The sequence below is a fragment of the Hippocampus guttulatus genome, chromosome 5 (assembly GCF_054856545.1).
Source record: "Hippocampus guttulatus isolate MCC_2025c chromosome 5, RoL_Hgut_1.0, whole genome shotgun sequence".
NCBI lineage: Eukaryota > Metazoa > Chordata > Actinopteri > Syngnathiformes > Syngnathidae > Hippocampus > Hippocampus guttulatus.
The window spans coordinates 7,270,385-7,293,254 of record NC_141265.1 but is presented as its reverse complement, the minus strand read 5'-3'; the positions used below and the strand labels follow the sequence as shown (position 1 = coordinate 7,293,254).

Here is a 22,870-nt window from a genome sequence, read left to right as displayed (position 1 = left end):
CTTGAATGGGCATACAAAGTTCTGGTGCTCAAGAAATCAGATGTCATTACTCAAATAGACATGCTGAGGAGTATGCGAAGTATGAAGGAGATGAGAGCACCAATCTTGTTCACATTCTGAAGATCTGTTCCAAATGTTCCAAAGAATGAATAATGAATAAAGAATGAGAAGATTGGATTATTCGTGCTTTTTCTGAATACTTGAAACTTTTTTGTGGAATACTTGTTTAGCCCAGACACATCCTGATGATATCTTCAGCGCCTCCACATAAATTGAGTTTGAGACCCATGCCTTAAATGTTATTAGAGAGGTGACACGGTCTCCTTTGAACGGTATTGGGTCACCGACTCGCCGAATCATAGATGTCGTGATCACATCTTAAATGCAGCTTACATGACATCACTCACTAAAATGTGAGGTTTAAATAAACAAACTGAGGTCCTCCGATAGATTGTCCATTGGTGAAAAACACACATGGAGAAAAATTGGTTCAAATGTTTTCGTCCCTTCTACTCGTCTCTCTCGCCTCACTGTACATTTATGCGCAGACTCTTATTCCTATACCATGGTCCAGCAGCACCAAAATTCCCCAACCAACAAAAATAAAACAAAAAAAATGTCTGATTGCACAAATGCTGCCAGCAAACGCATAAAATGACAATTGTCCCACAGCCATAACATCATAGGTGCATATGCAAACATTTTCTGATCATATTACTGTATTGAAATACTGTAGTAGATGGTCACAATCGTGTTGTGCTTGAGTGTCTATTTTACAGGACTGTATTCCAAATTAGGAATTGTCAACTTGATTCACGGTTGATCATGAATGGGGTCAACATTAGCTCCACCCCTGATGACAATCTTGAAAGGAGTTTTTTCTTCAGGTTTCATGTTGTTTGCATGCGTGTTAGGACATGTAAAAGAAATTGAACTGTTTTACTGCTGTAAAAGGTGTATGGATTCGTGAGGGGGAGAAGGGGGAAAGTGGGCATATCCCATGCCCCCGCCCCCCGTCCACTATGCCCATGACAACACAGTTGAGCACAGTACCTGTATTTTACAATGCAGTACAGTAATAAGGATGCAACTTGTGTTTTCCTGAAAGCCTCAGTCTGTCCAATAGGTGGCAGTATCATACTCTGTCAACTGCTCGCGAAGAAGTGTGTTATATGACGTCAGGTAGAAGTAAGCATAAACAATACAGTAGAAGAGGCTTTCGATTTATACTGTTTGTTTTGGAGGATCATTTTGACGTCTTATCAACACATGGATACTATACAGGCTCAAACGAATATATTAGTTACAGCACAGCGAGTGTCGATTCCCTTCGATCAAAAACGAAATAATGGCCACTTCATCCAGACGAACGAACCAGCGTAGCACAAAGGGGGAAAAGAAGAACAATCAAGTCATTTAGGTCATGCGTTATCGTGTATTTTCACGATGGCTCGGCTCAGGTCGTCCAGGATTCTTTCTAGGGACAACCCTCCTGGTGGCGCTCATCTTGATAGTGTATGCTGCAGGTCCCCAAACGAGTCTCAGTTTAGGTCCAGGTGGAGACTTTCCACGTTTCCGAGGTATCAATTCACAAACGGAATACGGGTTTACTGTAAGAATTCGTAGCAAACAACAGTTAATTTTCAACCAACCCTTGTTTCTTCTAGACGTGTTCCTGTACGCTCTCAATCATGACGATTTGCCTTCTCTGCTCGTCAGCGTTGCTCTGCTGCTGCTGTTCGGACCACGTCAGGAGCGTCTCTGGGGCACAGTCGCCTACCTTTCCCTCTCCACCCTGACAATGACCGTATTACCTCTTATTTACACGTTGGTCATCTTTGTCTTCAGTCTTGAGGCCAGTCGAGTCTGTGGCTATGCTGCCATTCAGCTGGCATTGTTTACAACCCAGTGCCGTCACCTGACAAAAAGGCGACTGCAGGGCTGTTTGCCAGTTTGGATTCTGCCCTGGTTGCTGTTGCTGCTTTGTCTGATCGTGGTGCCCGGAACACCTGCCCTACTTAACTTCTGTGCCATATGCATCGCTCATAATTGTATCCTTGTTTGAATATGAACAGAATGGCGTAATATGTAAGGATATCTTAGTGTGAGCCTGTGAGGTGGCATGTTGGACCAGTCTTGAGCACATCCACCTCATAGTTCTGGGGTTGGGGCTCCTCCATGTTCCCCGAGCCCGCCCACATTGCAAAAGCCTGCTTTTCAAGTTCATTGAAGACACCAAATTATCAATATGTGTGAATGTAAGTGTGAATGGTTGTTTGTATGTGCCCTACAATTGGCTGGCCAAGTCATGCACAATTCCACGGGCACATTTTGCCATGATTTTATCTTTAAAATTTTAGTTTTGAGTTTAGTTTTCGCAGTGTACAATCATTTGTAAACATTCATTCATTATCTGTTGTCAATACATAGTCTATTTCGTGTCAAGACTTGGGAATCTTGCAGTTATGACTGTTTTAGGGACCTTTTCTGTTCTTTGCCACTGAACGACAGTAAACCCCATGGTTTAGTAGAAAACTATTGCTTGATCACAGTGTGAGTGAGGCAAAAGTAGTTACAAATTGCAACAATCAATGGTATTGGTTGCAATTTGTAACTACCGGTACTCTGAGGAGGTTAATGATTCCCAGGAAGCTTGAAGGTGCTTTGGCAATTGCAGTCTCTTCTTGTGATACTTAATTAACCTTTCAGATAGTTCCAGCCTCATTGGGATGTTACAGGAGCTGGAGAAAGCCTATGTCCTAACCTTCATTCCCACTTCAGCGTATATTCTCACTTCATCCAGACTCGGATTGCCAACCTCCAGCTCCTCACAAATGTACGAGTCATCTTGTTTCCATCCATTCCATAGTCACACTGACCTTCACCATAATTACGTTGTTTTATTTTTGTATATTCCCTCTCAAGTTCCAGATCATATTCTCAGTTTATGCATGAAGCTCATGCAACACCATCTCCCAGGAGTGACCCCTTATCATTGAACAACCATCCGTGGGAGGAGCCACTGTCTGGTTGGAGGCCAGAATCTGAAGCAGAGGTGGTGGAAGAACAGATGCTGAGGGCTGGAATACTTGCCTCCTTACAGGATGTCCCAGAGGAAGTGAATCGAAAAGTAGAGGTGCCAAAATCCTCTGTTTCTGCCCTGAGGTTGGCAACTATAAAAAGTCGTATCTTTCATATACGCGATGATGCTTTATGATTTGGCGGAATGATGACCACAATGTTTTCCCCAAGACTCCAGCAACTAGAGAAGATGGGCTTCCCCACAGAAAAAGCTGTAGTGGCGCTTGCAGCATCAAAACAGCTGGATGGCGCGATTTCCTTACTCATCGACAACCGTGTTGGAGAGCAGGCTGTGGTGACAGCAAAGGGGAAGAAGACTACGCCACTCAAAAGCCCTGAATTGACTCAAAACTGACATGGAGACTGAAAAACGGTTGTCCTTCATACAGCAAACTCGACATTGAATTTTTATTCCTTCTCTGAAATAAACTGTTGAACATGATTTCAGACAAGGCATGGGAGTTTGACTACATTTGTTTCATGCACTATGGAGAAATGAGCAGTTGATAATCAAGCAAGAAATAATTTTTTTTATCTAGCTATCTATCTCCAGCGAAGATCCTGTGGGACTTCCAGATACAGACTGACAAAATGGTAATGGCGAACCAACCAGATATCGTGATCATACGTAAAGGGCAGAGGAAAGCCGTTGTAGTGGATGTAGCAATCCCAAGTGATGGAAACATCAGAAAGAAGGAACACGAGAAAGTGGAGAAATACCAAGGCCTCAGAGAGGAGCTGGAGAGAGCCTGGAACGTAAAGGTGACAGTAGTGCCTATGGTGGTCGGAGCACTCAGGGGAAGTGACCCCCTAAACTAGATGAGTGGTTGCAACAGATCCCGGGAACAATATCGGACATCTCAGTCCAGGAAAGCGAAGTGCTGGGAACAGCAAGGATACTGCGCAGAACCCTCAAGCTTCCTGGCCTCTGGTAGATGACCCGAGCTGAATGGGGGACGGACACCACCCTAGGGGTGAGATGAGGAATTTTTATACAGTATATTAATTGTGAATCTCATTGAATTTCCCGAACTGCTTTTTTGATGCCAGTGCCTCGTGCCAAACAGCGATGATGCCATTCAAATTGTTATTGCAGTTAGCCGTCATGTTCATCTTAAGACCACAAACTATTTGGCACCGAGCCACGGAGGGCACTAAACGTTGCCTCCTTAGCTTCAAGAAACGATCTACCCCGAGTTCCCTTTCAGAATCAATATTTTCATGCACTTGTGCGGGTCACTGATGGCAAATCACGATTTTTTTGTGTGTGTTCACACAAATTTGGAATTTATCAAATTCATTTAATGTTGCTTAAATAAGAACATGCGACTGAAAATCTAGCAAAGCTACATTTTAGATTAAAAATAAATTAAAATTCAAAATCCAACCACAAATCTAATCATCAACTGTATTGTTTTGTTCTCTGAGGAATAAATATAAAGTGGTTTTCTACTTTTAAAAAGGGGGGTACTCATCAGTGCCACACAAAAAAAGGTACAGGTACTTAATGTTTGGTTGCACATAAGTAAAATGTGGTAAATGTATGTATTTCTTTCCTCAAAATAATCAAATGATATGATAGTTTGATAAAAGATAATCTGGTGCAAACAATGTACTTGTTCGAATCAAGAAAATCAATATTTTTTGTCTAAAATCAACAGAAGAAAACATCAGTTCATGAATGAATTCATTGCCAAGTATGCCCAACCCGATAGTGAATGTCTAATATTGACGTTAACATTCTTTAGTGACACAAAGGGATGTAACATGTTTAAAAAAAAAAAAAACAGTGAACAGCGTTTTATTACAGCGATCATCAGGAGACAGGGTTGTATCAACTCTTAACACATATGCAAGAAATAAAAATTCAAAAGTTGTTATACGACGGCATACAAGACAAACTACCACTGACGATTTTAAATACGTTCACAATAGGTTTGATTTACGATGAAAAAAAAAAGGTCTTCTTAGGACAGCACCAACATAACAGTGGTTCCAGTTTAGCCTTTTCCTGTGTGATGAGTTTTTTTCCCCTAAATTTTCAGGATAAAATTAACTCCACTGGATCATAGGCTATGCAACAAATGTAAAATATGTTGTAATATACTTTTTCAGTGTGTATTTTAATGGTAACACACATCATGCTCACATATAGCAACACATCTCAGTAATAGTAGTGATGACTGTGTTTTTAGTGCACTACATCTTAACTGAGTTTAGCAATATAAGAGTTACAACAAAATGATTAGAGGTTTTCTGTGTCGTCCAAGAAATTGTACATGCTCATGAGATCTCATGACATTGCTGTTACATTAAAAAAAAAAAAAAAGACAAACTCAAGGCTCGTCGTTCTTTTACATCCCCACAAACGGATGAAGCTAAATGACCCTTATTGCCAAGATTTGTGACCTGAGGAGCACCACAGGTAATTCAGAGCTTCCTCTTGCCAAACGTGTGAGACCCGCGGAGCTGCAGCTGGAAGTGGTTATGGTGATAGGGGGTGTCAAACTCGTTACAGGCGAGGAGGACATGGTGGAGTATCATTGGCATTTCCCTGAGGTGTCCCCCAACCTAAATCTGACAGGAAAGCCCCCTCAAAAAGGCTATCAATTAAGTGATGCGACCTATCGGAAGGGGAGGCCTAACTCAGCCTGCAGTCCTCAGGGAGTGGGGGGGGTGGGGGAGGGGGCTACTTCCCTTGAACCTTGGTGTCGGAAGACCGAAGAGAAGCAGGTCGATACGGAAGCGCACCTGCTCGCTTATCTCTGTAGAAACTAGGGGAGGCTGTGCCAAATGGTCCATCCCCAGAGCCTAGATCAGGTTCTGTTGAAGAAAGACAGCAGTTGGAACAGGGCCTCCCTGCCCAACACTGTGTTTGACCACATGCATGCCGTCGTCTCACTGATTTTTTTTTTTTTTTTTTAAACTAGAATTATTAAAGGATGCCCGCAATTTGATCTGACACACAGTTGTACATCGGTTTATTGTTTATCAAGTCTCGTTGCTGATCGAACCTGCAACAAAGTGTGTGTCTGGTGAGCGGGACTGCAACAACACTTAACAGTCAGTACGCTAGCACAGACAACTGCTCAGTGCCAAATGCTGTTGTTCTTATCATCCTTTGTCCAAAGGAAAAGCGTGTATGTCAATGTACAGATGGGTTTTTTGGTGTTGTTTTTAAGATGTGGTGTTTTGAAAAAGATATTGTCGGGAAAGACATTTTGAGGTGCGGGGTGGACATAAAGAAAAAAAAAAGACATACATGCTTTTCATCAGCAACAATACTCATAACTGTTTGCAGACAAAAAGTGATCCATTTTTTTATGGTATCCCACCAGACATTTTAGGATGAGAGTTGGTCCATGATTGAGATTTTCTTTAGATCTTACTGGATCCAAAAAGGGTTATTCCTGATACTGAAGAAGCCAAAGGTCAAAGGTGGATGAAACTGTGTTCATCAACTTCCCCACTAGGAAGCGCAAGTACAGTACATCTGAATTGTGCTTTCATCCAAATGTATCATGGAAAGTGTGACAAATCAACATATCTGGTGGGGTCGTGGTTGTGACCAAGCATTTCAAGTTAATGACAGTCTCAAGACTAAATGAATTTAATTTGAGAGCTAATAAAAACTAAATGTTGCAGCGCTACTCTCCAGACTAACACATTAGATACAACCGAAACACATTAACCCACAAAGCACATTGATTTTCATAAATTAAAAGCAGTATCTTCGCTTGATTATAAAAATTGCAATTCTATTTTAAAAAATCGACTTTAAAGCGGCTACATCAACGTTCCGCAGTTCAGTAAGATTTTGTCATGTCATGACATGCTTCCAGCACTCACTAGGTTTTCTAGATTTTTTTTTTTTGCGTGTGTGTGTGTCTGTTTGAGGGCCATCAGAGCTGTAGGTGAGGATGTCTCATCATTACCTGGCCAGATGATAGCCTCCAGCAGCGTCACCCTACGAGCCAGAAGCTCAAGATCAGCCTGCAAGTCGCGGAACATCTGCAAGCTAAAGTCCTATCAGAGAGCAGTGACAGGGAAGGGGGCTGCGTGAGGGGGGTGTGGAAACACCAGCCTGAGTCCTGGGGGGGCTGCTCGTGACTGTTTGCCACTCCCTGTCCCAATCGGTAAAGTGTAGTGCCAGATGGAGCCCCCTACCTTGACCCCTGCCTTAAACTGACCCTGCCTCAGGCCTCCTACTCACCATGAATACCGATCATAGTCTCGAGGATTAAAACCCTCTCAGCTAAGATCTTCAGCGCCTCTCTGATCTGATGTATTCCGTCCCCCTGTGAAGATAGATACAGCCGTCATTGTTAGGAGCGCAAGCTGAAGAACTGCACGCCGAGATGCAGGTCATTTGTTTTGTTCTTCTCAATACAGTTCAGCAGTTAGAAGGTTAAACAGTCCACACATCTGTCCAGCATTGTCTGTTTCCTACATGTCTCCATCTCCCTCATTCTCTGGCCATGCTGCTCTACGGTATGACGACAGTCTTTGCCATGCTGGGCTGGACAACAGCAGCATGCACGTCACAGCAGTCACAGGTTTGACACACCTGCTTTAAACTCTTCCAGGATTTATATTTGCTCATGCTATGTATGCATAATTGTTTCTGTCCGCAACTCAGCCAGGGAAGGACTTGCTTAATGTTAATACGGTCACCATCTGGCTGAGAGGGGACAGAGTGCAGTGCAAAACACGCACTCACTGGATACTTTATTAGGTACACAAAGGTAATAATGCTTACATTTAATTGACACTCAAATATTATTTGATTTTTGCTGTTATTTAGAATGGCAGTATTAAGTGGTATGCCCCTACTTTACTCTTCTCATACACAGTTGACGGTAATCCCCAAATTATACAGGGTGTCCATAAAGTCTATTTACCATTTCACAAATGTATTAAAAACACAATTGATTAGATATTTTATTCAGATTTGTTCTATTGTATTCATTTATTAAAGTTTTTTATCACACTGCATTTGTGTGTTTCAGGGATCCTGTTTGTGAAAGAGGTGATGTTGAATGAACCCTTGCAAAATTTCTGTAAATGTTTACCTTGACCTTTTAACTGAATATGTGGCATCACAACTGAATGATCTTCAACCAAGCATCATTTTTCAGCAAAATGGTGCACCACCACATTGGGGGCTGCATGTTCGTGGGTTCCTCAATCAAACATTTCCAGACAGATGGATTGGAAGGGATGGGCCAATTCCTTGGCCGCCACGTTCACCAGATATCACCCCTAGACTTCTTTCTATGGGGCTATATTAAAGATATCGTGTGTCGAACAAAGATAAGGGACATTACTGACCTAAAGCAAAGGATTACTAATGCCATCGCCACAATTGATGAGGCTATGCTACAGCGAACATGGCAAGAAATCGAGTACCGTCTTGATGTGCTTCGTGCAACTAATGGTGCCCATGTAGAAATGTATTAAAAGAGGTAAAAAAAAAAACTTTAATAAACGCTGAATACAATAGAACAAATCTGAATAAAATATCTAATCAATTGCATTTTAAATAATTTTTTGAAATGGTAAAGAGACTTTATGGACACCCTGTATTTAGCCTGGGCAAATTTTAAGTTTCAATGTCAAGTGTATTGCTGAAGGGGGATCCTATGTGGCAAAAGTTTGTAAAATAGTTCTCATTAAAATAGACGGTGTATGTGTGTGTGTATATATATATATATATATATATATATATATACACATATACTGTATATATATCCAAATAAATAACTTCTGGATAGGACGCATAGAACATATTGTGTAAAGAATATTTCTGACTTGACTTCCATTTTAACGGCTGTGTATTGAGTTTTTTTTGAGGGGACAGTAACTTTATACTGTTTTAAACAAATTATACACTGACTCCTTTACAATGTGGCATAGTGTAATTTTTTTTATGTTGTCCCATGTTAGAAGTTATATAATTGATTTCGTGTAATTGTAATAATATTAAAAATTCAAAGATTTATTAATACAGTTTCATCACATTTGCGGGTAATGTATAAGGGTACCTAAGAGAGTGCCCAGTGAGTGCAAATTCAAATCCTGTTACTTTTTTTTGTTTAGACAAGGCAAACAGAAAAGACCATAATTCACCATTAAAAAAAAAAAGCATGCAAATGAGGGGTGGGCGGGGGGGGGGGGTGCATGGTAAAAATGCTCTGATTAGTAAAACAGAAAGGGGAATGATTTATGTTTGTCGAAAACAGGCAAAGTAAAATACTTTTAGCCAATGCAGACTATTTAATTCAAAGCAAGAACATTGTATACTGAGGGGCGATTTTTCCATATTTCAATATAGCAGCCCTGTTATGTACATGCAAAAAATGAATCTTTTGCAAGATGGGATAAAAGAGGGTAGCTGTATCCACTCCACAACACCTCTGAACCCAACAGAATCCACGACTGACACATTAATGAAATTATTTGGCATATGCATCGCATGCATTTGACTTTCATTTGCTATATGATTTCATCAGAAGAGAAGACAATGAATTTAGAAGACCGTTAATTTAGGAAAATGTGCTGAAGGATTCAGCCTTCTCCTCTATCTCTTGGTCGTAGTGGGTTGGTAGAACCAAATTGATGGTGTGACGGTATTTTGACATATATGCCAAAGTCAGATGCTGCCAAAGTGACTGTGAAAGGTAGCCATGGCTTGCAGAGAGAGTCAGACAGCTTCAGGGTCAAGAGGACAATGTCACGATGGGGATGGGGCTGCAGTCCGGAGCGCACCCCAAGGATCAAAAAACACAAAAACGCGTAAAGATTGAAGTTTTCCCACACACAAACGCATACGGTTCACCAGCTGAAATCACATGTACAAAACAAAAATAAATAAAAACACATGATGGGTGAGAAGAAAAACATATAGCCGAATACACATAGCCTGAATAGAAAAATATCTTACATTTAGATTGCTCTTGTAAAATGAAAAAGAGGTCAAAGAAAAGGAAGGGTTAGACAGACAGAGGAAATGTAATACTTAACAAGGGAGTATTAAAATAGTTCTCAGAAGCAAAAGCTTCACTTTTGTTCCACCAAAAGTGCTTGTACAGTACAGTACCACATTACCACCAAATGCGCTACTTCCTCACCGGTAAGCCCTTCTCTCCAGGCTCTCCTTTGGGACCCGGTAATCCCTGGAAAAGAATAGTACAACTATAAGTGTGACTCAAAGAAAAGGAAATGTTTTTATTATGTTATAAAGATCGTTATCAATATCCTTCTAATGCTAAAAACAGAGGTTCGGGTTTGGGTTGGCTTACCGGCTCGCCCCTGAAGCCCCTGTCCCCTGGGTAACCTGAGGGACCCTGAACCAAAAGTGGATCACATCATTTTGTTTCAACATCATGGGTGAACAAACAGAAAAGCTATTGAACAATCAGTGGCACTCACTCTCTCTCCACGCTCTCCCTTGGGCCCCATAAGACCCTGTGCTCCAGGAGTCCCGGGTTTACCCTGTCAACATAAACAAAATTTGAACAAACTTAGTTTTGGGACAATTTATTTTTCTAAATTGGTGTTCGCCATCTTACGTTTTGTCCCTGTGGGCCCGGAGGTCCTGCTGGTCCTTTTGGACCCATGGGACCTATGCATGAATTGGAATTAGCAATGAGAAATTCGGGCTTTCGGCATGAATTTTCCTTGAAACAATATTACAATGAAAATATATTTCTCAAAATTTATTTGTACATGATAATATATATATTTTTGTTGATTTATTGAGCTTTTGTATAATATCAGACGTATGGCAGGGAATACTAAAACAATTAGCATGTTTTTGAGAAATAGTCTGGTGTCAACATTAGATCATTGAAAATACCTGCTCTATAGAGTAATGCATCAAAAATGAAGTTTAATTTCAAATATGACGAGGGGTTTTGGATAAACTGTGCGTATAGTTGCATCATGTATTTGAAAGAATAAAAGCTCCTGTCCAATTCGATTCATTTTTGCGCATCAAAAGATACTAACCAATCGGCCCAGGGGGACCCTGCGGCCCTGGTGTCGAATCATGAAAAATGTTGGTGAAGAAGGGGTCTTTTCCTTGATCTGAAAATAAAATGTAAAATAAAAATTACATGTTAAAGGGAAAACAACTATGATCACAATACACTCATTCCTATTTTGTTTTACTTGATTGGCTGCTTAAATTGTGTGTCATGTTTGTGAATGACAGACATTTTAAGTTGTTTTAATGATTAAGTCCAGAAAACACGGGGATACTTTAGTGAATTACATTTCTTAAGTGTGAATTGTACAACTGTAAAGTGAGCAAAAAAAGGGTCCGTCCACGACTGTACAAAAATGTAGTCCAATACAAATGCCATACCTACCTATACCACATAGTGGCGCTGTGTTACAAAAACCGACTGATTTAAATTCTGCAGGCTCAAAAGTAATTCCCCCCCCCCCCCCCCCAAAATGTTTTAATCATTTGTGCAACATGCAAATGATCAGAAAATGTAGGTACATTGGAATTTTTTGGGATGGCTGCATTTGTGAGGCACAAAATAAAGTCAACCTTTGATGTGAGCCTACAATGGAATTTTTAAACAATCACCCTTGCAGGAAGCCAAATCATGCTCATGTGTCTCAAGCGCAGGGTTTGCAGTTAATCCCTGATTCCAAGTATAGATACAAAAAAAGGGGAGTGAGCGGAAGTGTGTGTTCTTGGAGTCTTTGAGCTCAGGGAGAGATAGACACCAGGAGGAGGAACGATGACAGATAACATCGTCCAGCTGAAAAATCATTGAGCATCTGAAATTGAGTTCGACTTCCACACCAGGCCAGTTGTTACTCTGTCTGTTTGTCTTCACATCTTCTCTTTGTATTTCCAGACTGTGAACTTGAAGGATATCACGTCAAGGTGAACGAACAGAGCTTCTCTTCATTCTTAACATTCTGGGAGCAGGTTTTGAAGCGCTAGTGGTCCGCAGGAGGGACATGTAACCCCCTCATGGCTACATGTAAGCTAAACAAACCAGTGTTTTCCCAAGTAAGGTCAGCACAGATCGGCTCGCCCGCCGTCCCGTCCTCCCGACATTCCCTGCTGTTACTTTGATGTGAAAGAAATGGCTCCCAGTCTCATCATGCCAATCCTAATATCTACACAGGAAGCTCACACTGACAAATCTGTACTTTAAATACTTTTTTTCCCCCCTTAAAACCAGTGAATCAACAAATAAAAGGTGCTGATGCATTGACCTTGAGAGTTGTGAGGAACCGACATCTGGAAGCAGTTGAGTGACATCAGAAGTGAACAGGTTCTCATCACGGCATGTCAATCTCACGCCGTCTCATTGCCTTTAATTTCACCACCTTTGATTCTGTTTATACTTGGCATGGAAGCAAAATGGAGCAAGTAGCAATAAAAACGCCTTTTTAAAATTTTTATACGCAGACGGGACCTGAAGCCTACTTCACCCGACTTTGAGTGAAAGGCGGACAATACCCAAGACTGGTCGTCATTTCGCAGGGCACATATCGAGAGGCAACCATTCACTCTTATTTTCCCACCGTCACTGAGCGGCAACTGAACCCATTGCTGCCTGCACAAGGTCAGGTGAGTAACCACTATATCATCAATGGGCAAAATGTATGATACATGGCTTTATTAATTCTGGTCATACTTGACAGTATTGCTCAGAAAACCTTCCTATTCCCTCTCCAACGTGTCTTTCTGCCTTTGAAGGGTTAGTAGTTTTAATCGACTTCTCTTCTAATTAATATATTACACGTATTCGGTATGGTAGTTAGATATGACGGGGGCAATTTAAGATCAAATGAAGTCACCTTCCAAATCCTTTTATGGAAGTCAAACAGCATCATGGACTAGATTATGTTTGGAGGCTCCACTGTAACAATAATTTGATGCATTTGTGTTGAGTATTGAGATTCGGGTCTTACTGTCTGGCGCAGGAATGCGGGCACTAGCAGGAGTAAGTGGTCCTGGAGGCCCAGGAGGGCCTGGGAGACCTCTCTCTCCTGGAAGTCCTGGGGGGCCCCGGGGGCCTGAGATGACAGAGGACACACACACACACACACACACACACACACACACACACACACACAAAGAAATGCAGTGAACATGAGCTGAAAATAAAGCTTAAAGGGGTGATTTTGCATTACAGGAAAAGTGCAGCCCTGCCCCACCAGACCTATAGATGGCACTGTTGTAAATAAAATCGAGACAATACAGTCGTTTTCTTTCCATTTATACAATGCAGAGTCAGTTCTATATGAAATAATCACCGTTGTGCTATTTTGAATTTCAGAGTATTTGCCCTGACCTTTTGTCTGCTAACCAGAGCAACACAATTCTTTGACCCCAAATGGCAAGGAAACAGCATAGTGACCATGAATAGTGTAGCTGTGATTAGAAAAAAAAAAAAAGAATCAAATCTATTTGCGTTGCTACGTCGGCTAAAATTCAGATGGAAAGTTTAATGAGTTGCATGCATTTGGAATCTGGACTCTAGCCCTCTCGCCATTTTTCTTTCTCCCAATGACTACGTGTCAGAGATTTTCTCGGACAAAGTTAAAGAAATGACTCGGCACACAGGAAAATTGTCTTCAATATCGGCGGAAGCGGATCTCTGAGAGCGAACGACGGTTAGTTGCTCCGCGATCACACTCGAGCTCCCTTCCCGCCAATTCAGACTTTTATTGTAACATACAAGGAAAACACCCCCGATATTTGCATACCGCACCCACGGTCCGGCCCCTCGGTAGTGATTGGTTACCTGTTTTAAATATTGAACCACCAGTACGTTGGCGCCTTTTCTGTCTGGTCTACATTGAATTAACATGTTGCAGACTTTGCGGATGGCCAATGTCGCCTGGGCGCGACGGGTGTTCTCAACTCGTCTTTTGTTGTTCAACCGCTGTTCCCGAATTATTCATTCCCCTTTTGTGACCGAGTTTCGCCCTCTCCCCCTTGATCGCCCACCTGCATTGACGTGCTAATTGTGGACTTCAACAGCCCTTCGGCCAGGTAGCGTGCATACCGGCGCCTTTATGCACAGGCATTTGGGGGTGCTGGATACGCACCCAAACGTTTCAATGTGTCCAAATTAAAATGAAACTTTAAACATGATACAATTTTGCTCATAGATTCCTCTAACACTACGATTCAATGTTGTAGCCTACTAATATGGCTGCTTTACTTCCAATGACTACGCTTCATGTTGCATTGAGTTAAAAATGTTTTTCTACGAGTGAATTAAAGAGGTCTTAATAGAAAAGACTAAACATTGTAAACCTTTTGCAGTTAATTCATCCATCCAATGTATTATTATTATTATTATTGTTGTTGTTATTATTATCTCCATCTCCTGATTAGAGTAAGGTGAATTGGAGCCTATCCCAGCTGACTTTGGATGATGGACACACCCCGGACTCACCATTCGCCATTCACCATTCGCAGTGCACATACAGACAAACATTCATTCACTCACATTTCCTCCTCTGGACGATTTACAGTCATCTGACATGCATGTTTTTTGGGAATGCAAAAATGATCAACTCTGAAAAATCCCACACAAGTACAGGGAGAACATTTAAATCTCTGCATAAACTCAACACAGAGGGAGAGGAGGATACAATGGTTGGTGCATGATTGTGCCAATGTTTTTAGCCATGGTGCGTATGACTGACTCTAGAGGAAGGTTCCTATAAGAAAGCCAACTGAGCATTATTTTCATTGCAATAAAGTGTTACCAATTCATATTAAACAAGCGTGCATGGGCTAGGGTGAAAACAAGGTCATACCATAACAATATCTGACATCATTGTTTGGATTTAAAAGGTAATGTGGCCGCTCCTTGTACTCTTTTTTTTTTTTTTTTTTTGGGGGGTGGGGGTCCCGACACAGCACCTTTGTCGTTACTGTGACACCACACCATATTCCAACTGACAGGCGCAGTCTGAGAATTATTACTTTGCAAGGTAATGTTATTATAACCCTGATCTGACACCCATGTAGGTCATTTTCACTTAAGTTGCAACATATGCAGCTGTGGCGATTTGGCAGTGCGGAAGGGAAATCTGAGCTACAATATGGCACAATGATTCAAATGACCGGCTTACCTGGACCAGATATAATGTCAAAATATATTAAACCATTTTTACATTTCTCACTATAATCTATAATGACGCAAAGTTCAATTCACACTCATTTTCCCACGATCTGTCTTAAGAGATAATTGTCTTTGCATTTTATTAACACAATCCACCACCCACCACCCCCTCCCCCACCCTAAAAATGGTCACTGTCTGGACATTCGTTACCTAGGAGCAGGTTAAGAACACGGGTCACACGTCTAGAGCAGATGTTATGAAACTCATGCCACAATTTAATTCATCATCATTCAAGTCACAGCTGCCTGTGGATTTACTTTTATCCTACAGTTGATTTATTTGGTGGCACGGTGGTTGACTAGCAAGCACGCCGGCCTCACAGTGCAGAGGTGCAAAGTTCGATTCTGGCTCCGGCCTCCCTATGTGGAGTTTGCATGTTCTCCTTGTGCCTGCGTGGCTTTTCTCAGGGTAGTCCGGTTTCCTCCCACATTGCAAAAACATGCATGGCAGGCTAATGGAACACCAAATTGTCTCAAGGTGTGATTGTGAGAATGCCCACTGAAAAAGCAATATTTTAAAAATCCAATTGAAATGAAACATATGGCCCAATTTCAGAAAGTCAGCAGCAATGTTTGGAACATGCTCCTTGTTACAGCTGGAGCCCTTTTTGGATTGACCAAGTGGCTTAAGTAAAAGACAAACACCCCAAAGCCGGATATCATGGCTCAGTCTTGTTTCCACAAGTGTTTGGTTAACAGCGAGACCGTCAAATGCTCCAAAAGTAGAAAGGCAAGAAATGCGCGCTCAGATGGAAATTTAAGTTTAGAATCGTTTTACTTCATCTCAAAATCCTCATTCCGTGGTTTGTTCTGTGGGGGCGCCGTCTTACCTGCGGGCCCTGAGGTTCCCCTCAAACCAGGGCTTCCAGCTGGGCCCCTTACGCCCACCTCACCCCGAGGCCCAGTGGGACCTGGCAAGCCTCGAGAACCCGTTTTTCCTTACAAGCAAAGATAGTCATCACTAATCACACAGATGAAACTATTTGGGTTCAACATCAACTGTGTGTCCAATTTTACCATCTCTGCCTGGAAGACCAGCGCTGCCCCTTTCACCTTGAGGACCTGTAATAGAAGGACATAATTGAGCTGTTGTTAGTTCCACTGAGCTGAAAAGCCCAAAGGCAAGCATAAATAGTATTGTCCCAAACTCCTGTGATCTGTATGGGAATGTTTTTGTGATCTGTGAAATAAATAACCTTCATTTATAGTCAATAATGTGAATAAATGTGGTAATTTTTATTTTTAACCAGGCAGTATTACTGTTCTGTACAGAGTTCGTCTGTTGGATTTTTTTTTTTTTCCAGCAGCAGCCGCAGCCAAGGTTGGGCTCGAGTCCAGGAAAGAAGAGGTGAAGTGCTCGCCTTGAGCTCTGTAAGCATGCACCGCCAATGACTCTCTTACTCAGACTGGAGGAAATGAGGGTATGTGGAGAGGTGGAAATAGGATATTTAATGAGTGCATATGTGAGCAGGTAGAAAGGGCTAAAAAAAAAAATAAAATAAAATAAAAAAATAAAAAAGAGTTGTAAGATAATGGTGAAAGAATTGTGAACTCACACGTAATTCATGTGGTAGTTGTTGAGCAATATAGCTCTTCACAGAAGACTAGAAAGTATACCTACCGGCAGGTCCCGGCTCACCCGGAGCCCCCTGAGCAGGAGCGGCCCCTAACATTAAGGCGGCCTCAGGTGTAACTCTTCCTCTGGACGGAGGGTGGCGTTGAGATATGGACGGCAAGGCAGTGAGTACTTGGACCTGGTGAGGCGAGACATAAAAATGTGTGCAATGAAACCTATTTAATCACATCCTTGATTATCCGAGGTCACATGTGTACACAAACCTTAGCCTCGAGCGAATTCAGCCTGTCATTCATTGCTGCGATTCGACTGCAGTTGAGACAGTCTAGAAAACAGAAAATAGTAATTTACATCCTCAGGAGGTTCACGTCAGTCTTTGAAAAAAAAAATAAATAAAATACTGGCCAAGTTGGAACACAAGGTAGCGCTTACATGAAAGGGGCTCCCCCGTGCGTGCAGGTGGGCGACGCAGTGTGGACGATTTTCTTATTGCCTCCTGAGCCACATGCAGTTTCCCTGGATCTGAAGAAGAGAAAGAGACAGGATGATGTCACTTCCTGTCATTTAGACTTGAAGTCATAATGTTACTCTGATATGGCTTGTTTGAGGTCCTTTTGAATTTGAAGTCCTTATTAGCTGACAAATATATTGGTATTCATGTTATTGTCTTCTAAACTCGAATGCAAATGTGCAAGGAAATCGGGACTTTGAAAAAAGTACTTTATGTCACAATGTGTAAGCACAATTACTATTTTCCACATAAACATTCATTCAACGCAAACTGAATAGCTTTACTTATTTGCAAACCAATTTTTGCAAGCTAAATTCTCAAATACGAGTGCTGTGTGGTTTCTGTGAACTCAATTCAAATAGCTTCGAAGCACACGGCAGTCTGGGAGACAGAGATAACAAAGAGAATTCCATAGTGTTTATTTAAAGCAACCACACAGCTTTGCCTACATCTTCTGAGCTTAATGCTAGCAAACAATGCAAAGCACCATTAGTAGGCTAACGAACAACATTGGTGTATTGATGTTAGGACCCCAACACAAACGGTGGTGCAGCACATGTAGACATATAACAACACTAGCAGGCCTTTCTTCTTTATCCTCAGTGAAGAAGAACTCATATAACTCAAACTGACTAATAGCAATGACTCCATGTCTCCATCCATATCTTAATGTCTGTATTACACTTCCCCTATGTGTACAAAGTGCACAACAACATAAGGTGCAACACAATGTCCAACAAAAACTGGTTGGGAGCCTGTCAGCCCTTGTTTTCTGTTTCCCTCTGTGGGTGTCAGACATGGTGGGATTGTGTCATTTGACTTCACTCAAGTCAGACGCAAAGTTGCCATTTGAGGACTGGCCAAAAATTTGGGAAAGACTCAACTTGAATTTGACTTGAATGACATGACTTGTGAAATCATCTTGTTCATAGTTGGAGATTGGCATTTGAACACAATTTGCCTTTTTAGGAAGGTAAGAAATGTTGGGAATTCCGAGATGAGGCCCCCACGGCACTGCCCTGTAGTCTCCTCAGAGGAGAATATCCAAAGAAGAATTCCCACGCTCTGATTCTTGTAATGTGATGCATGCAGGGTGATGTTGTATCCTAACGGAATTTCAATACGCTAAGCTTGTCTTTGAGTATTTAATACAACAAATACAAAAACTATGCTCGAGTTGAAGCACCAGTTAAGAATGAAGAAAAAAAATCATCTTTTTGTTTCATGTACTCCAACCTGGCAAGCTTCAATTGCTAGTTTGAAGTGGCTACCTAAACATGAACATTGATGGGGAGCAGCTACGAAAATCATTCATTTGAATTAATGGATTATCTTGTCGATGACGTTGGCAAAAATAGAACGGCAAAACGCATGGTTTGCCACTCACAGAATGAAGACACAAAAATGTGCACCACTCTATAATCATTTTAAAATGAACTCTAACATTGCCAAGCAGTTTGTGCAGTGCGGATAAAATGGTGTAATGTGCCGTCCCTTTGGAGTTCAAGTTAAAAAGACGTGTGTGCATGTGCAGGCTATTATTGTTTGTTCAAGATGTCCACTGAATGAGAGGGGTTGCTACAAAAAGACTGTCAACACTTCTTGCGAATAGTTGGGATGAGCTACAGCTCACTCGCTACTACACATGCTGAGTAATGGTTGACATTTTTTTAATTCTCTGCCATTTCTGAAAGGGACAACTGTACGCACTGTGACCCCTGGCCAAGTTTTCCTTTTTGTTGTATTGTTCCTTGTGTAGAGTTGTCAGTAGAACATCGGAAACCCATGGGAGAGAGCGAGTAAACAGTAGCTTGCTTGTGCCACGAGAATGAGCTTGCAGACTGTCCGGCCTTCATTTTATGAAGTGTGGGAGTTTGTTTCTGTGGGTTCTGAATGGTTTCAGTGGGCTTTGTGGTTCTGCCGAACTCCTTTGTCTGTTTCGGTCTGGATCTGCTCAGGCCAGGTGCTCCTGCTCTAAACAAGTGGTTGGGTAGGGCACCTCATTAGCAACCAGGAAGTAGAACTTCCTTGCATTTTGTCACTAGCACTGAAAAAATGCAAAACCACCTGCAGCTAAGAGTTACGAAGGTCTTGTTCATTAATGTATTCCTGCAGTGTAACGTTTCACAATCAACTGTTTCTCTCGCTAGTGAAAAAACAGCAGATGAAAATGTGTGCTTACTGTCCCACAGGGGAAAAAAAAAAACATTTGCGAATTTTAGGCAGCAAAGCATAACATCTTGAGTGATTACCCCAAAACGTGGATGGTGGTGGTATGAAAGATACACAGAGCAGATGGTTTGTGGGAAACTGAACCCCTTTCCTCAAACCTCGCTTATGATTTTAGTGTTTTGCCTTGTGGGTATTTTTTTCTAAGGATTATAGGCAAAGATGGATTTAATCAGCAAAAGACTCCTCTAAAATGTGGCAACCTCCTCTGTGTTTAGATAACAATATCAACCATGTAGCAGTCAAGGCAAACAAAAACTTGGATGTGTTCGACATTCTGCACTGTGTAGTGTGTGGGTGTGTTTATGCACAAACGATGGCTGGTTTTAATTACCAAAAATGGACTTTGGACAGGAGATGTAGACATCACCCCTTGCAAGCACTCATTCTTTTTCTCTCGAGTTAGAGCCTCAATTACCCCACCCACACACGGGTTATTGTGCGAGCCGTAAACTGGATTTGGCACAAGGACAAGTATCTCCTACACACTTCTTTTTACACAATTACTCCCAGTCTCGTGAAACTTCAAAGGTGAAATAAATCTCTTTACCAGCTCCTGAGCGAGTTCAGTGAAAGGCAGGGAAGGCTACTTTGAGGCTTCACATGAGATCCAACACCGGAACGTCATCGTAGTTAGGACGCCACGGTGCCTCTCCGTGGACATTCAATGTTTGCATCTCAGTGGGCTAATTGCCCCATCGGGGACTAGGTGTCAAATAAACGTGTGAATATATTCGGCCTCTTGCCCTCACAGCGGCACTGGGCCCTGTTCATTAGAGCCTATTCATGAGGGAAATCCCCTGCTGAGAGTTCAGTGGGCCAGAGGCCCTTCCTGCCCTCGGCTCGAGGTCTTGTCCTATTCAGCTGCACATGCGGTCTTTGTCATTTGTTTGTAAACACTCCGTGAATGATCTTTTCCTCTGGTGCTCGATAATAGAGAGATGGGGTTGAGTGAATATCACAGTGACTCCATTGTGACCTGCACACCCGACTGAGGTCCTGTACTGTGCGTTGTCGCCTATTGAAGGTGCTACAAAGTGATTGCAGCAAATATCTTCTCTCTCCTTAATTATCAAATCTCAGAGGTTCTTATTAAAAACTCTTCTGCCTGTGGGACCCTTTACACCATTGCATGGAGTTCAGGCTGAATCTCAGACAGAGTCACAAATCATTTAGCCAGAATCTCACGAATAGGCTTGCCAATCCTCCTGTGCAGCTCTGGCAAAAAAATAACTTTTTTTTTTAACAACTGTATTTTTTTTTAAAACTAGAAATCGCTCTGGAATTTTAGTCACATGTTTTGGGGAAGTTTATTTGATAAAAACTGAGACCAAGAACCGTTGAGCTTGGACTCACACCCAAAATCCCTGTTTCCCAATTGTGGGCGCGTATAGAAATACAGTTCCAGTGCGCACTATTTCACTCTGACCATTCGGAAACTCAAAAGTGCCATTCGGTGATTCAAAATGCACCATAAAAGGAGTGCTGGAATCCAGTGCGTCAGACAGTACAGATGGAAATACTTCAAACAGGTGCTGCTCTGCCGATTGCTTCATAACATACACTGTCATTGTAAATTAATAGGAGAGGAGCGCACACTTGCTCTCCAAATTCAGACACTCACAAAGTGGAGTCAGAGTCAATTTACAAATGTACCCGATGATAATGGCCAAAAACGTCTGCTTTTAACAGCAGAGGAGTATTTATTTTTAGTTCAAAATGGCTTACTTGAACTAGAAACCCGCATTGCATCGTGGCCAAAAGTAGAATCCTGACCGGCAACTGCATGCTTGGTGCTGTATAACACTGCCATGACGACTGTTTTTTTTCTGCTTCAATTTCTTCTGCTTCAACATCTTCTACAATCATTTTCTTTCCACCGGCGGAAATGCAATGTGTGGTTGGTCCAAACTCAAATTTAACACATATAAGTAGCATCTGAGTCACAGAACCTGCCAAATGATGAAAACTAGTGTGACTTATAGCCCGAAAAACATAATGCTTCTTTATATTCCTGCTTCATTGTTAGAAAAATGCACATCCTGCAACATTTCAGTCTGACTTTTCTTGCTCCACTTATGCATGAAATCACATTTTTGAAATCAATTTTGTGGTGGTGGGTCTTGGCTTGTTTTTATAGTTTTGCTGTAAGTGGCGATCCAGCATCAAAAGGGTAAAGCTAGCCTGTGTGTTTGCACGCAAAGGTCAACACACACACACACACACACACACACACACACACACACACATGCACACACGCGCACACACGCACACACACACACACACACCAAAGCTCGCAGACACAGCAGAGTGTAAAGTTCCTGATCCATCTCTGTCTGGTCAATTAGCTGAGCTCAGCGCTGCAGCATCATTAGTGGGCGCTGAGGGTGTTTGTCTCTGTCTCTGCACAGGCTCGGACAGGATGAATAGCACTGCTGCGGCGTGTGCACACCCACGCACTAATCACAGAGAGCACAACTCTTCGAACCGGGATGAGGCGGGCTGAACAAAGTGACTACACCATATATACGGACGCTTTGCGGGAACTTTGTATCATCAGTTTTAAAAGGGACAAAAAGTCCAATTGGATGCTTGTGGATTTTCTCATTCATCGAATCGATCGCAACCGGACTGCTCTGTTTGTCGCAGAAGATGTTTCACTTCATCATTTCATGCAACGAGGCTTGGTTAGGCCAGACCAGCCTGAGTTGGTGTGGCAAAACCAGACTATTTACGCTTCAAATTAGAGGCACGCCCCAGCACCAGAAACAGTATCATTCTTTTGGGTGGCAAATGTCCTTCGTTAAGATGCCTTGCAGAGAGGCCTCTGTCGGTCAACAAACCGTTGGGTGGAAACTCCCTCATTAGTATTCCACCCAGTTGTAAAAAATTGAAATGATTTGTCTTTCTTGCCATTCCTATGGTTTTTCAAGATCCACATCCTCGAGTAACTTGCCAGAGAGCAGTGTGATGGTCATACTGCTCAACTGCAGCGAGGGACAGACGAACTTCTTGCCCTGCGGCAATTTTGCAACACTGCGCCAATGACAATTGGGCAGTGATGGGCAAGGAAATGATATTCTCACAAAAATCGCAAAACCTAAGCAGTCAAATGCTGATGGATTCACGCCTGTCTCAGTCATACATGAAAGAAAGTAGAAAAAAGGAAGGGTATAGGGCAGGGGTGGCCAACCAGTCAGAGACTAAGAGACAATTGAGTTACTGCAAAGAGCCACACACACACACACACACACACACACACACACACACACACACACACGCACGCCACGACGAGCA

General features: G+C 42.1%; 2 protein-coding genes across 9 annotated transcripts in view; one reads left to right on the top strand and one right to left on the bottom strand.

The window, feature by feature from the left end:
• The first annotated feature begins 1,161 nt into the window (after nt 1-1,161).
• rhbdd3 (rhomboid domain containing 3) lies at nt 1,162-3,533 on the top strand. The gene is made up of 5 exons (XM_086111306.1): nt 1,162-1,580; nt 1,668-2,051; nt 2,710-2,836; nt 2,926-3,165; nt 3,253-3,533. Exons 1-5 carry the CDS (start codon nt 1,424-1,426, stop codon nt 3,434-3,436), a joined length of 1,092 nt encoding a protein of 363 aa, XP_085967432.1. The 5' UTR covers nt 1,162-1,423; the 3' UTR covers nt 3,437-3,533.
• A 1,333-nt stretch (nt 3,534-4,866) lies between these two features.
• Nucleotides 4,867-22,870, bottom strand: part of emid1 (EMI domain containing 1) — a 54,390-nt gene continuing 36,386 nt past the window's right edge. Inside the window, exons 4-17 of one of the 8 annotated variants that reach the window (XM_086111305.1) lie at nt 17,266-17,355; nt 17,097-17,158; nt 16,879-17,011; nt 16,275-16,319; nt 16,088-16,195; nt 13,027-13,131; nt 11,092-11,169; nt 10,653-10,705; nt 10,513-10,575; nt 10,383-10,427; nt 10,212-10,256; nt 7,295-7,379; nt 7,017-7,048; nt 5,792-5,904 (exon numbers count right to left, since the gene is read on the bottom strand). In XM_086111305.1, coding sequence (XP_085967431.1) covers nt 7,044-7,048; nt 7,295-7,379; nt 10,212-10,256; nt 10,383-10,427; nt 10,513-10,575; nt 10,653-10,705; nt 11,092-11,169; nt 13,027-13,131; nt 16,088-16,195; nt 16,275-16,319; nt 16,879-17,011; nt 17,097-17,158; nt 17,266-17,355 — 917 coding nt within the window. In that variant the 3' untranslated portion in view covers nt 5,792-5,904; nt 7,017-7,043. Of the gene's footprint in view, nt 5,905-7,016; nt 10,037-10,211; nt 10,257-10,382; nt 10,428-10,512; nt 10,576-10,652; nt 10,706-11,091; nt 11,170-13,026; nt 13,132-16,087; nt 16,196-16,274; nt 16,320-16,878; nt 17,012-17,096; nt 17,159-17,265; nt 17,356-22,870 lie in introns of those variants that run through there. The other 7 variants (XR_015100927.1, XM_086111301.1, XM_086111302.1 and 4 more) reach the window with 7 other exon arrangements.

Excerpts from the sequence above, each read along its gene's own strand:
- rhbdd3 (XM_086111306.1), top strand. The coding sequence starts at position 1,424 with ATGCGTTATCGTGTATTTTCACGATGGCTCGGCTCAGGTCGTCCAGGA. Across the intron at positions 1,581-1,667 it reads AGACTTTCCACGTTTCCGAG|ACGTGTTCCTGTACGCTCTC; the intron begins GTATCAATTCAC and ends TGTTTCTTCTAG. Across the intron at positions 2,837-2,925 it reads ACCTCCAGCTCCTCACAAAT|TTCCAGATCATATTCTCAGT; the intron begins GTACGAGTCATC and ends TTCCCTCTCAAG.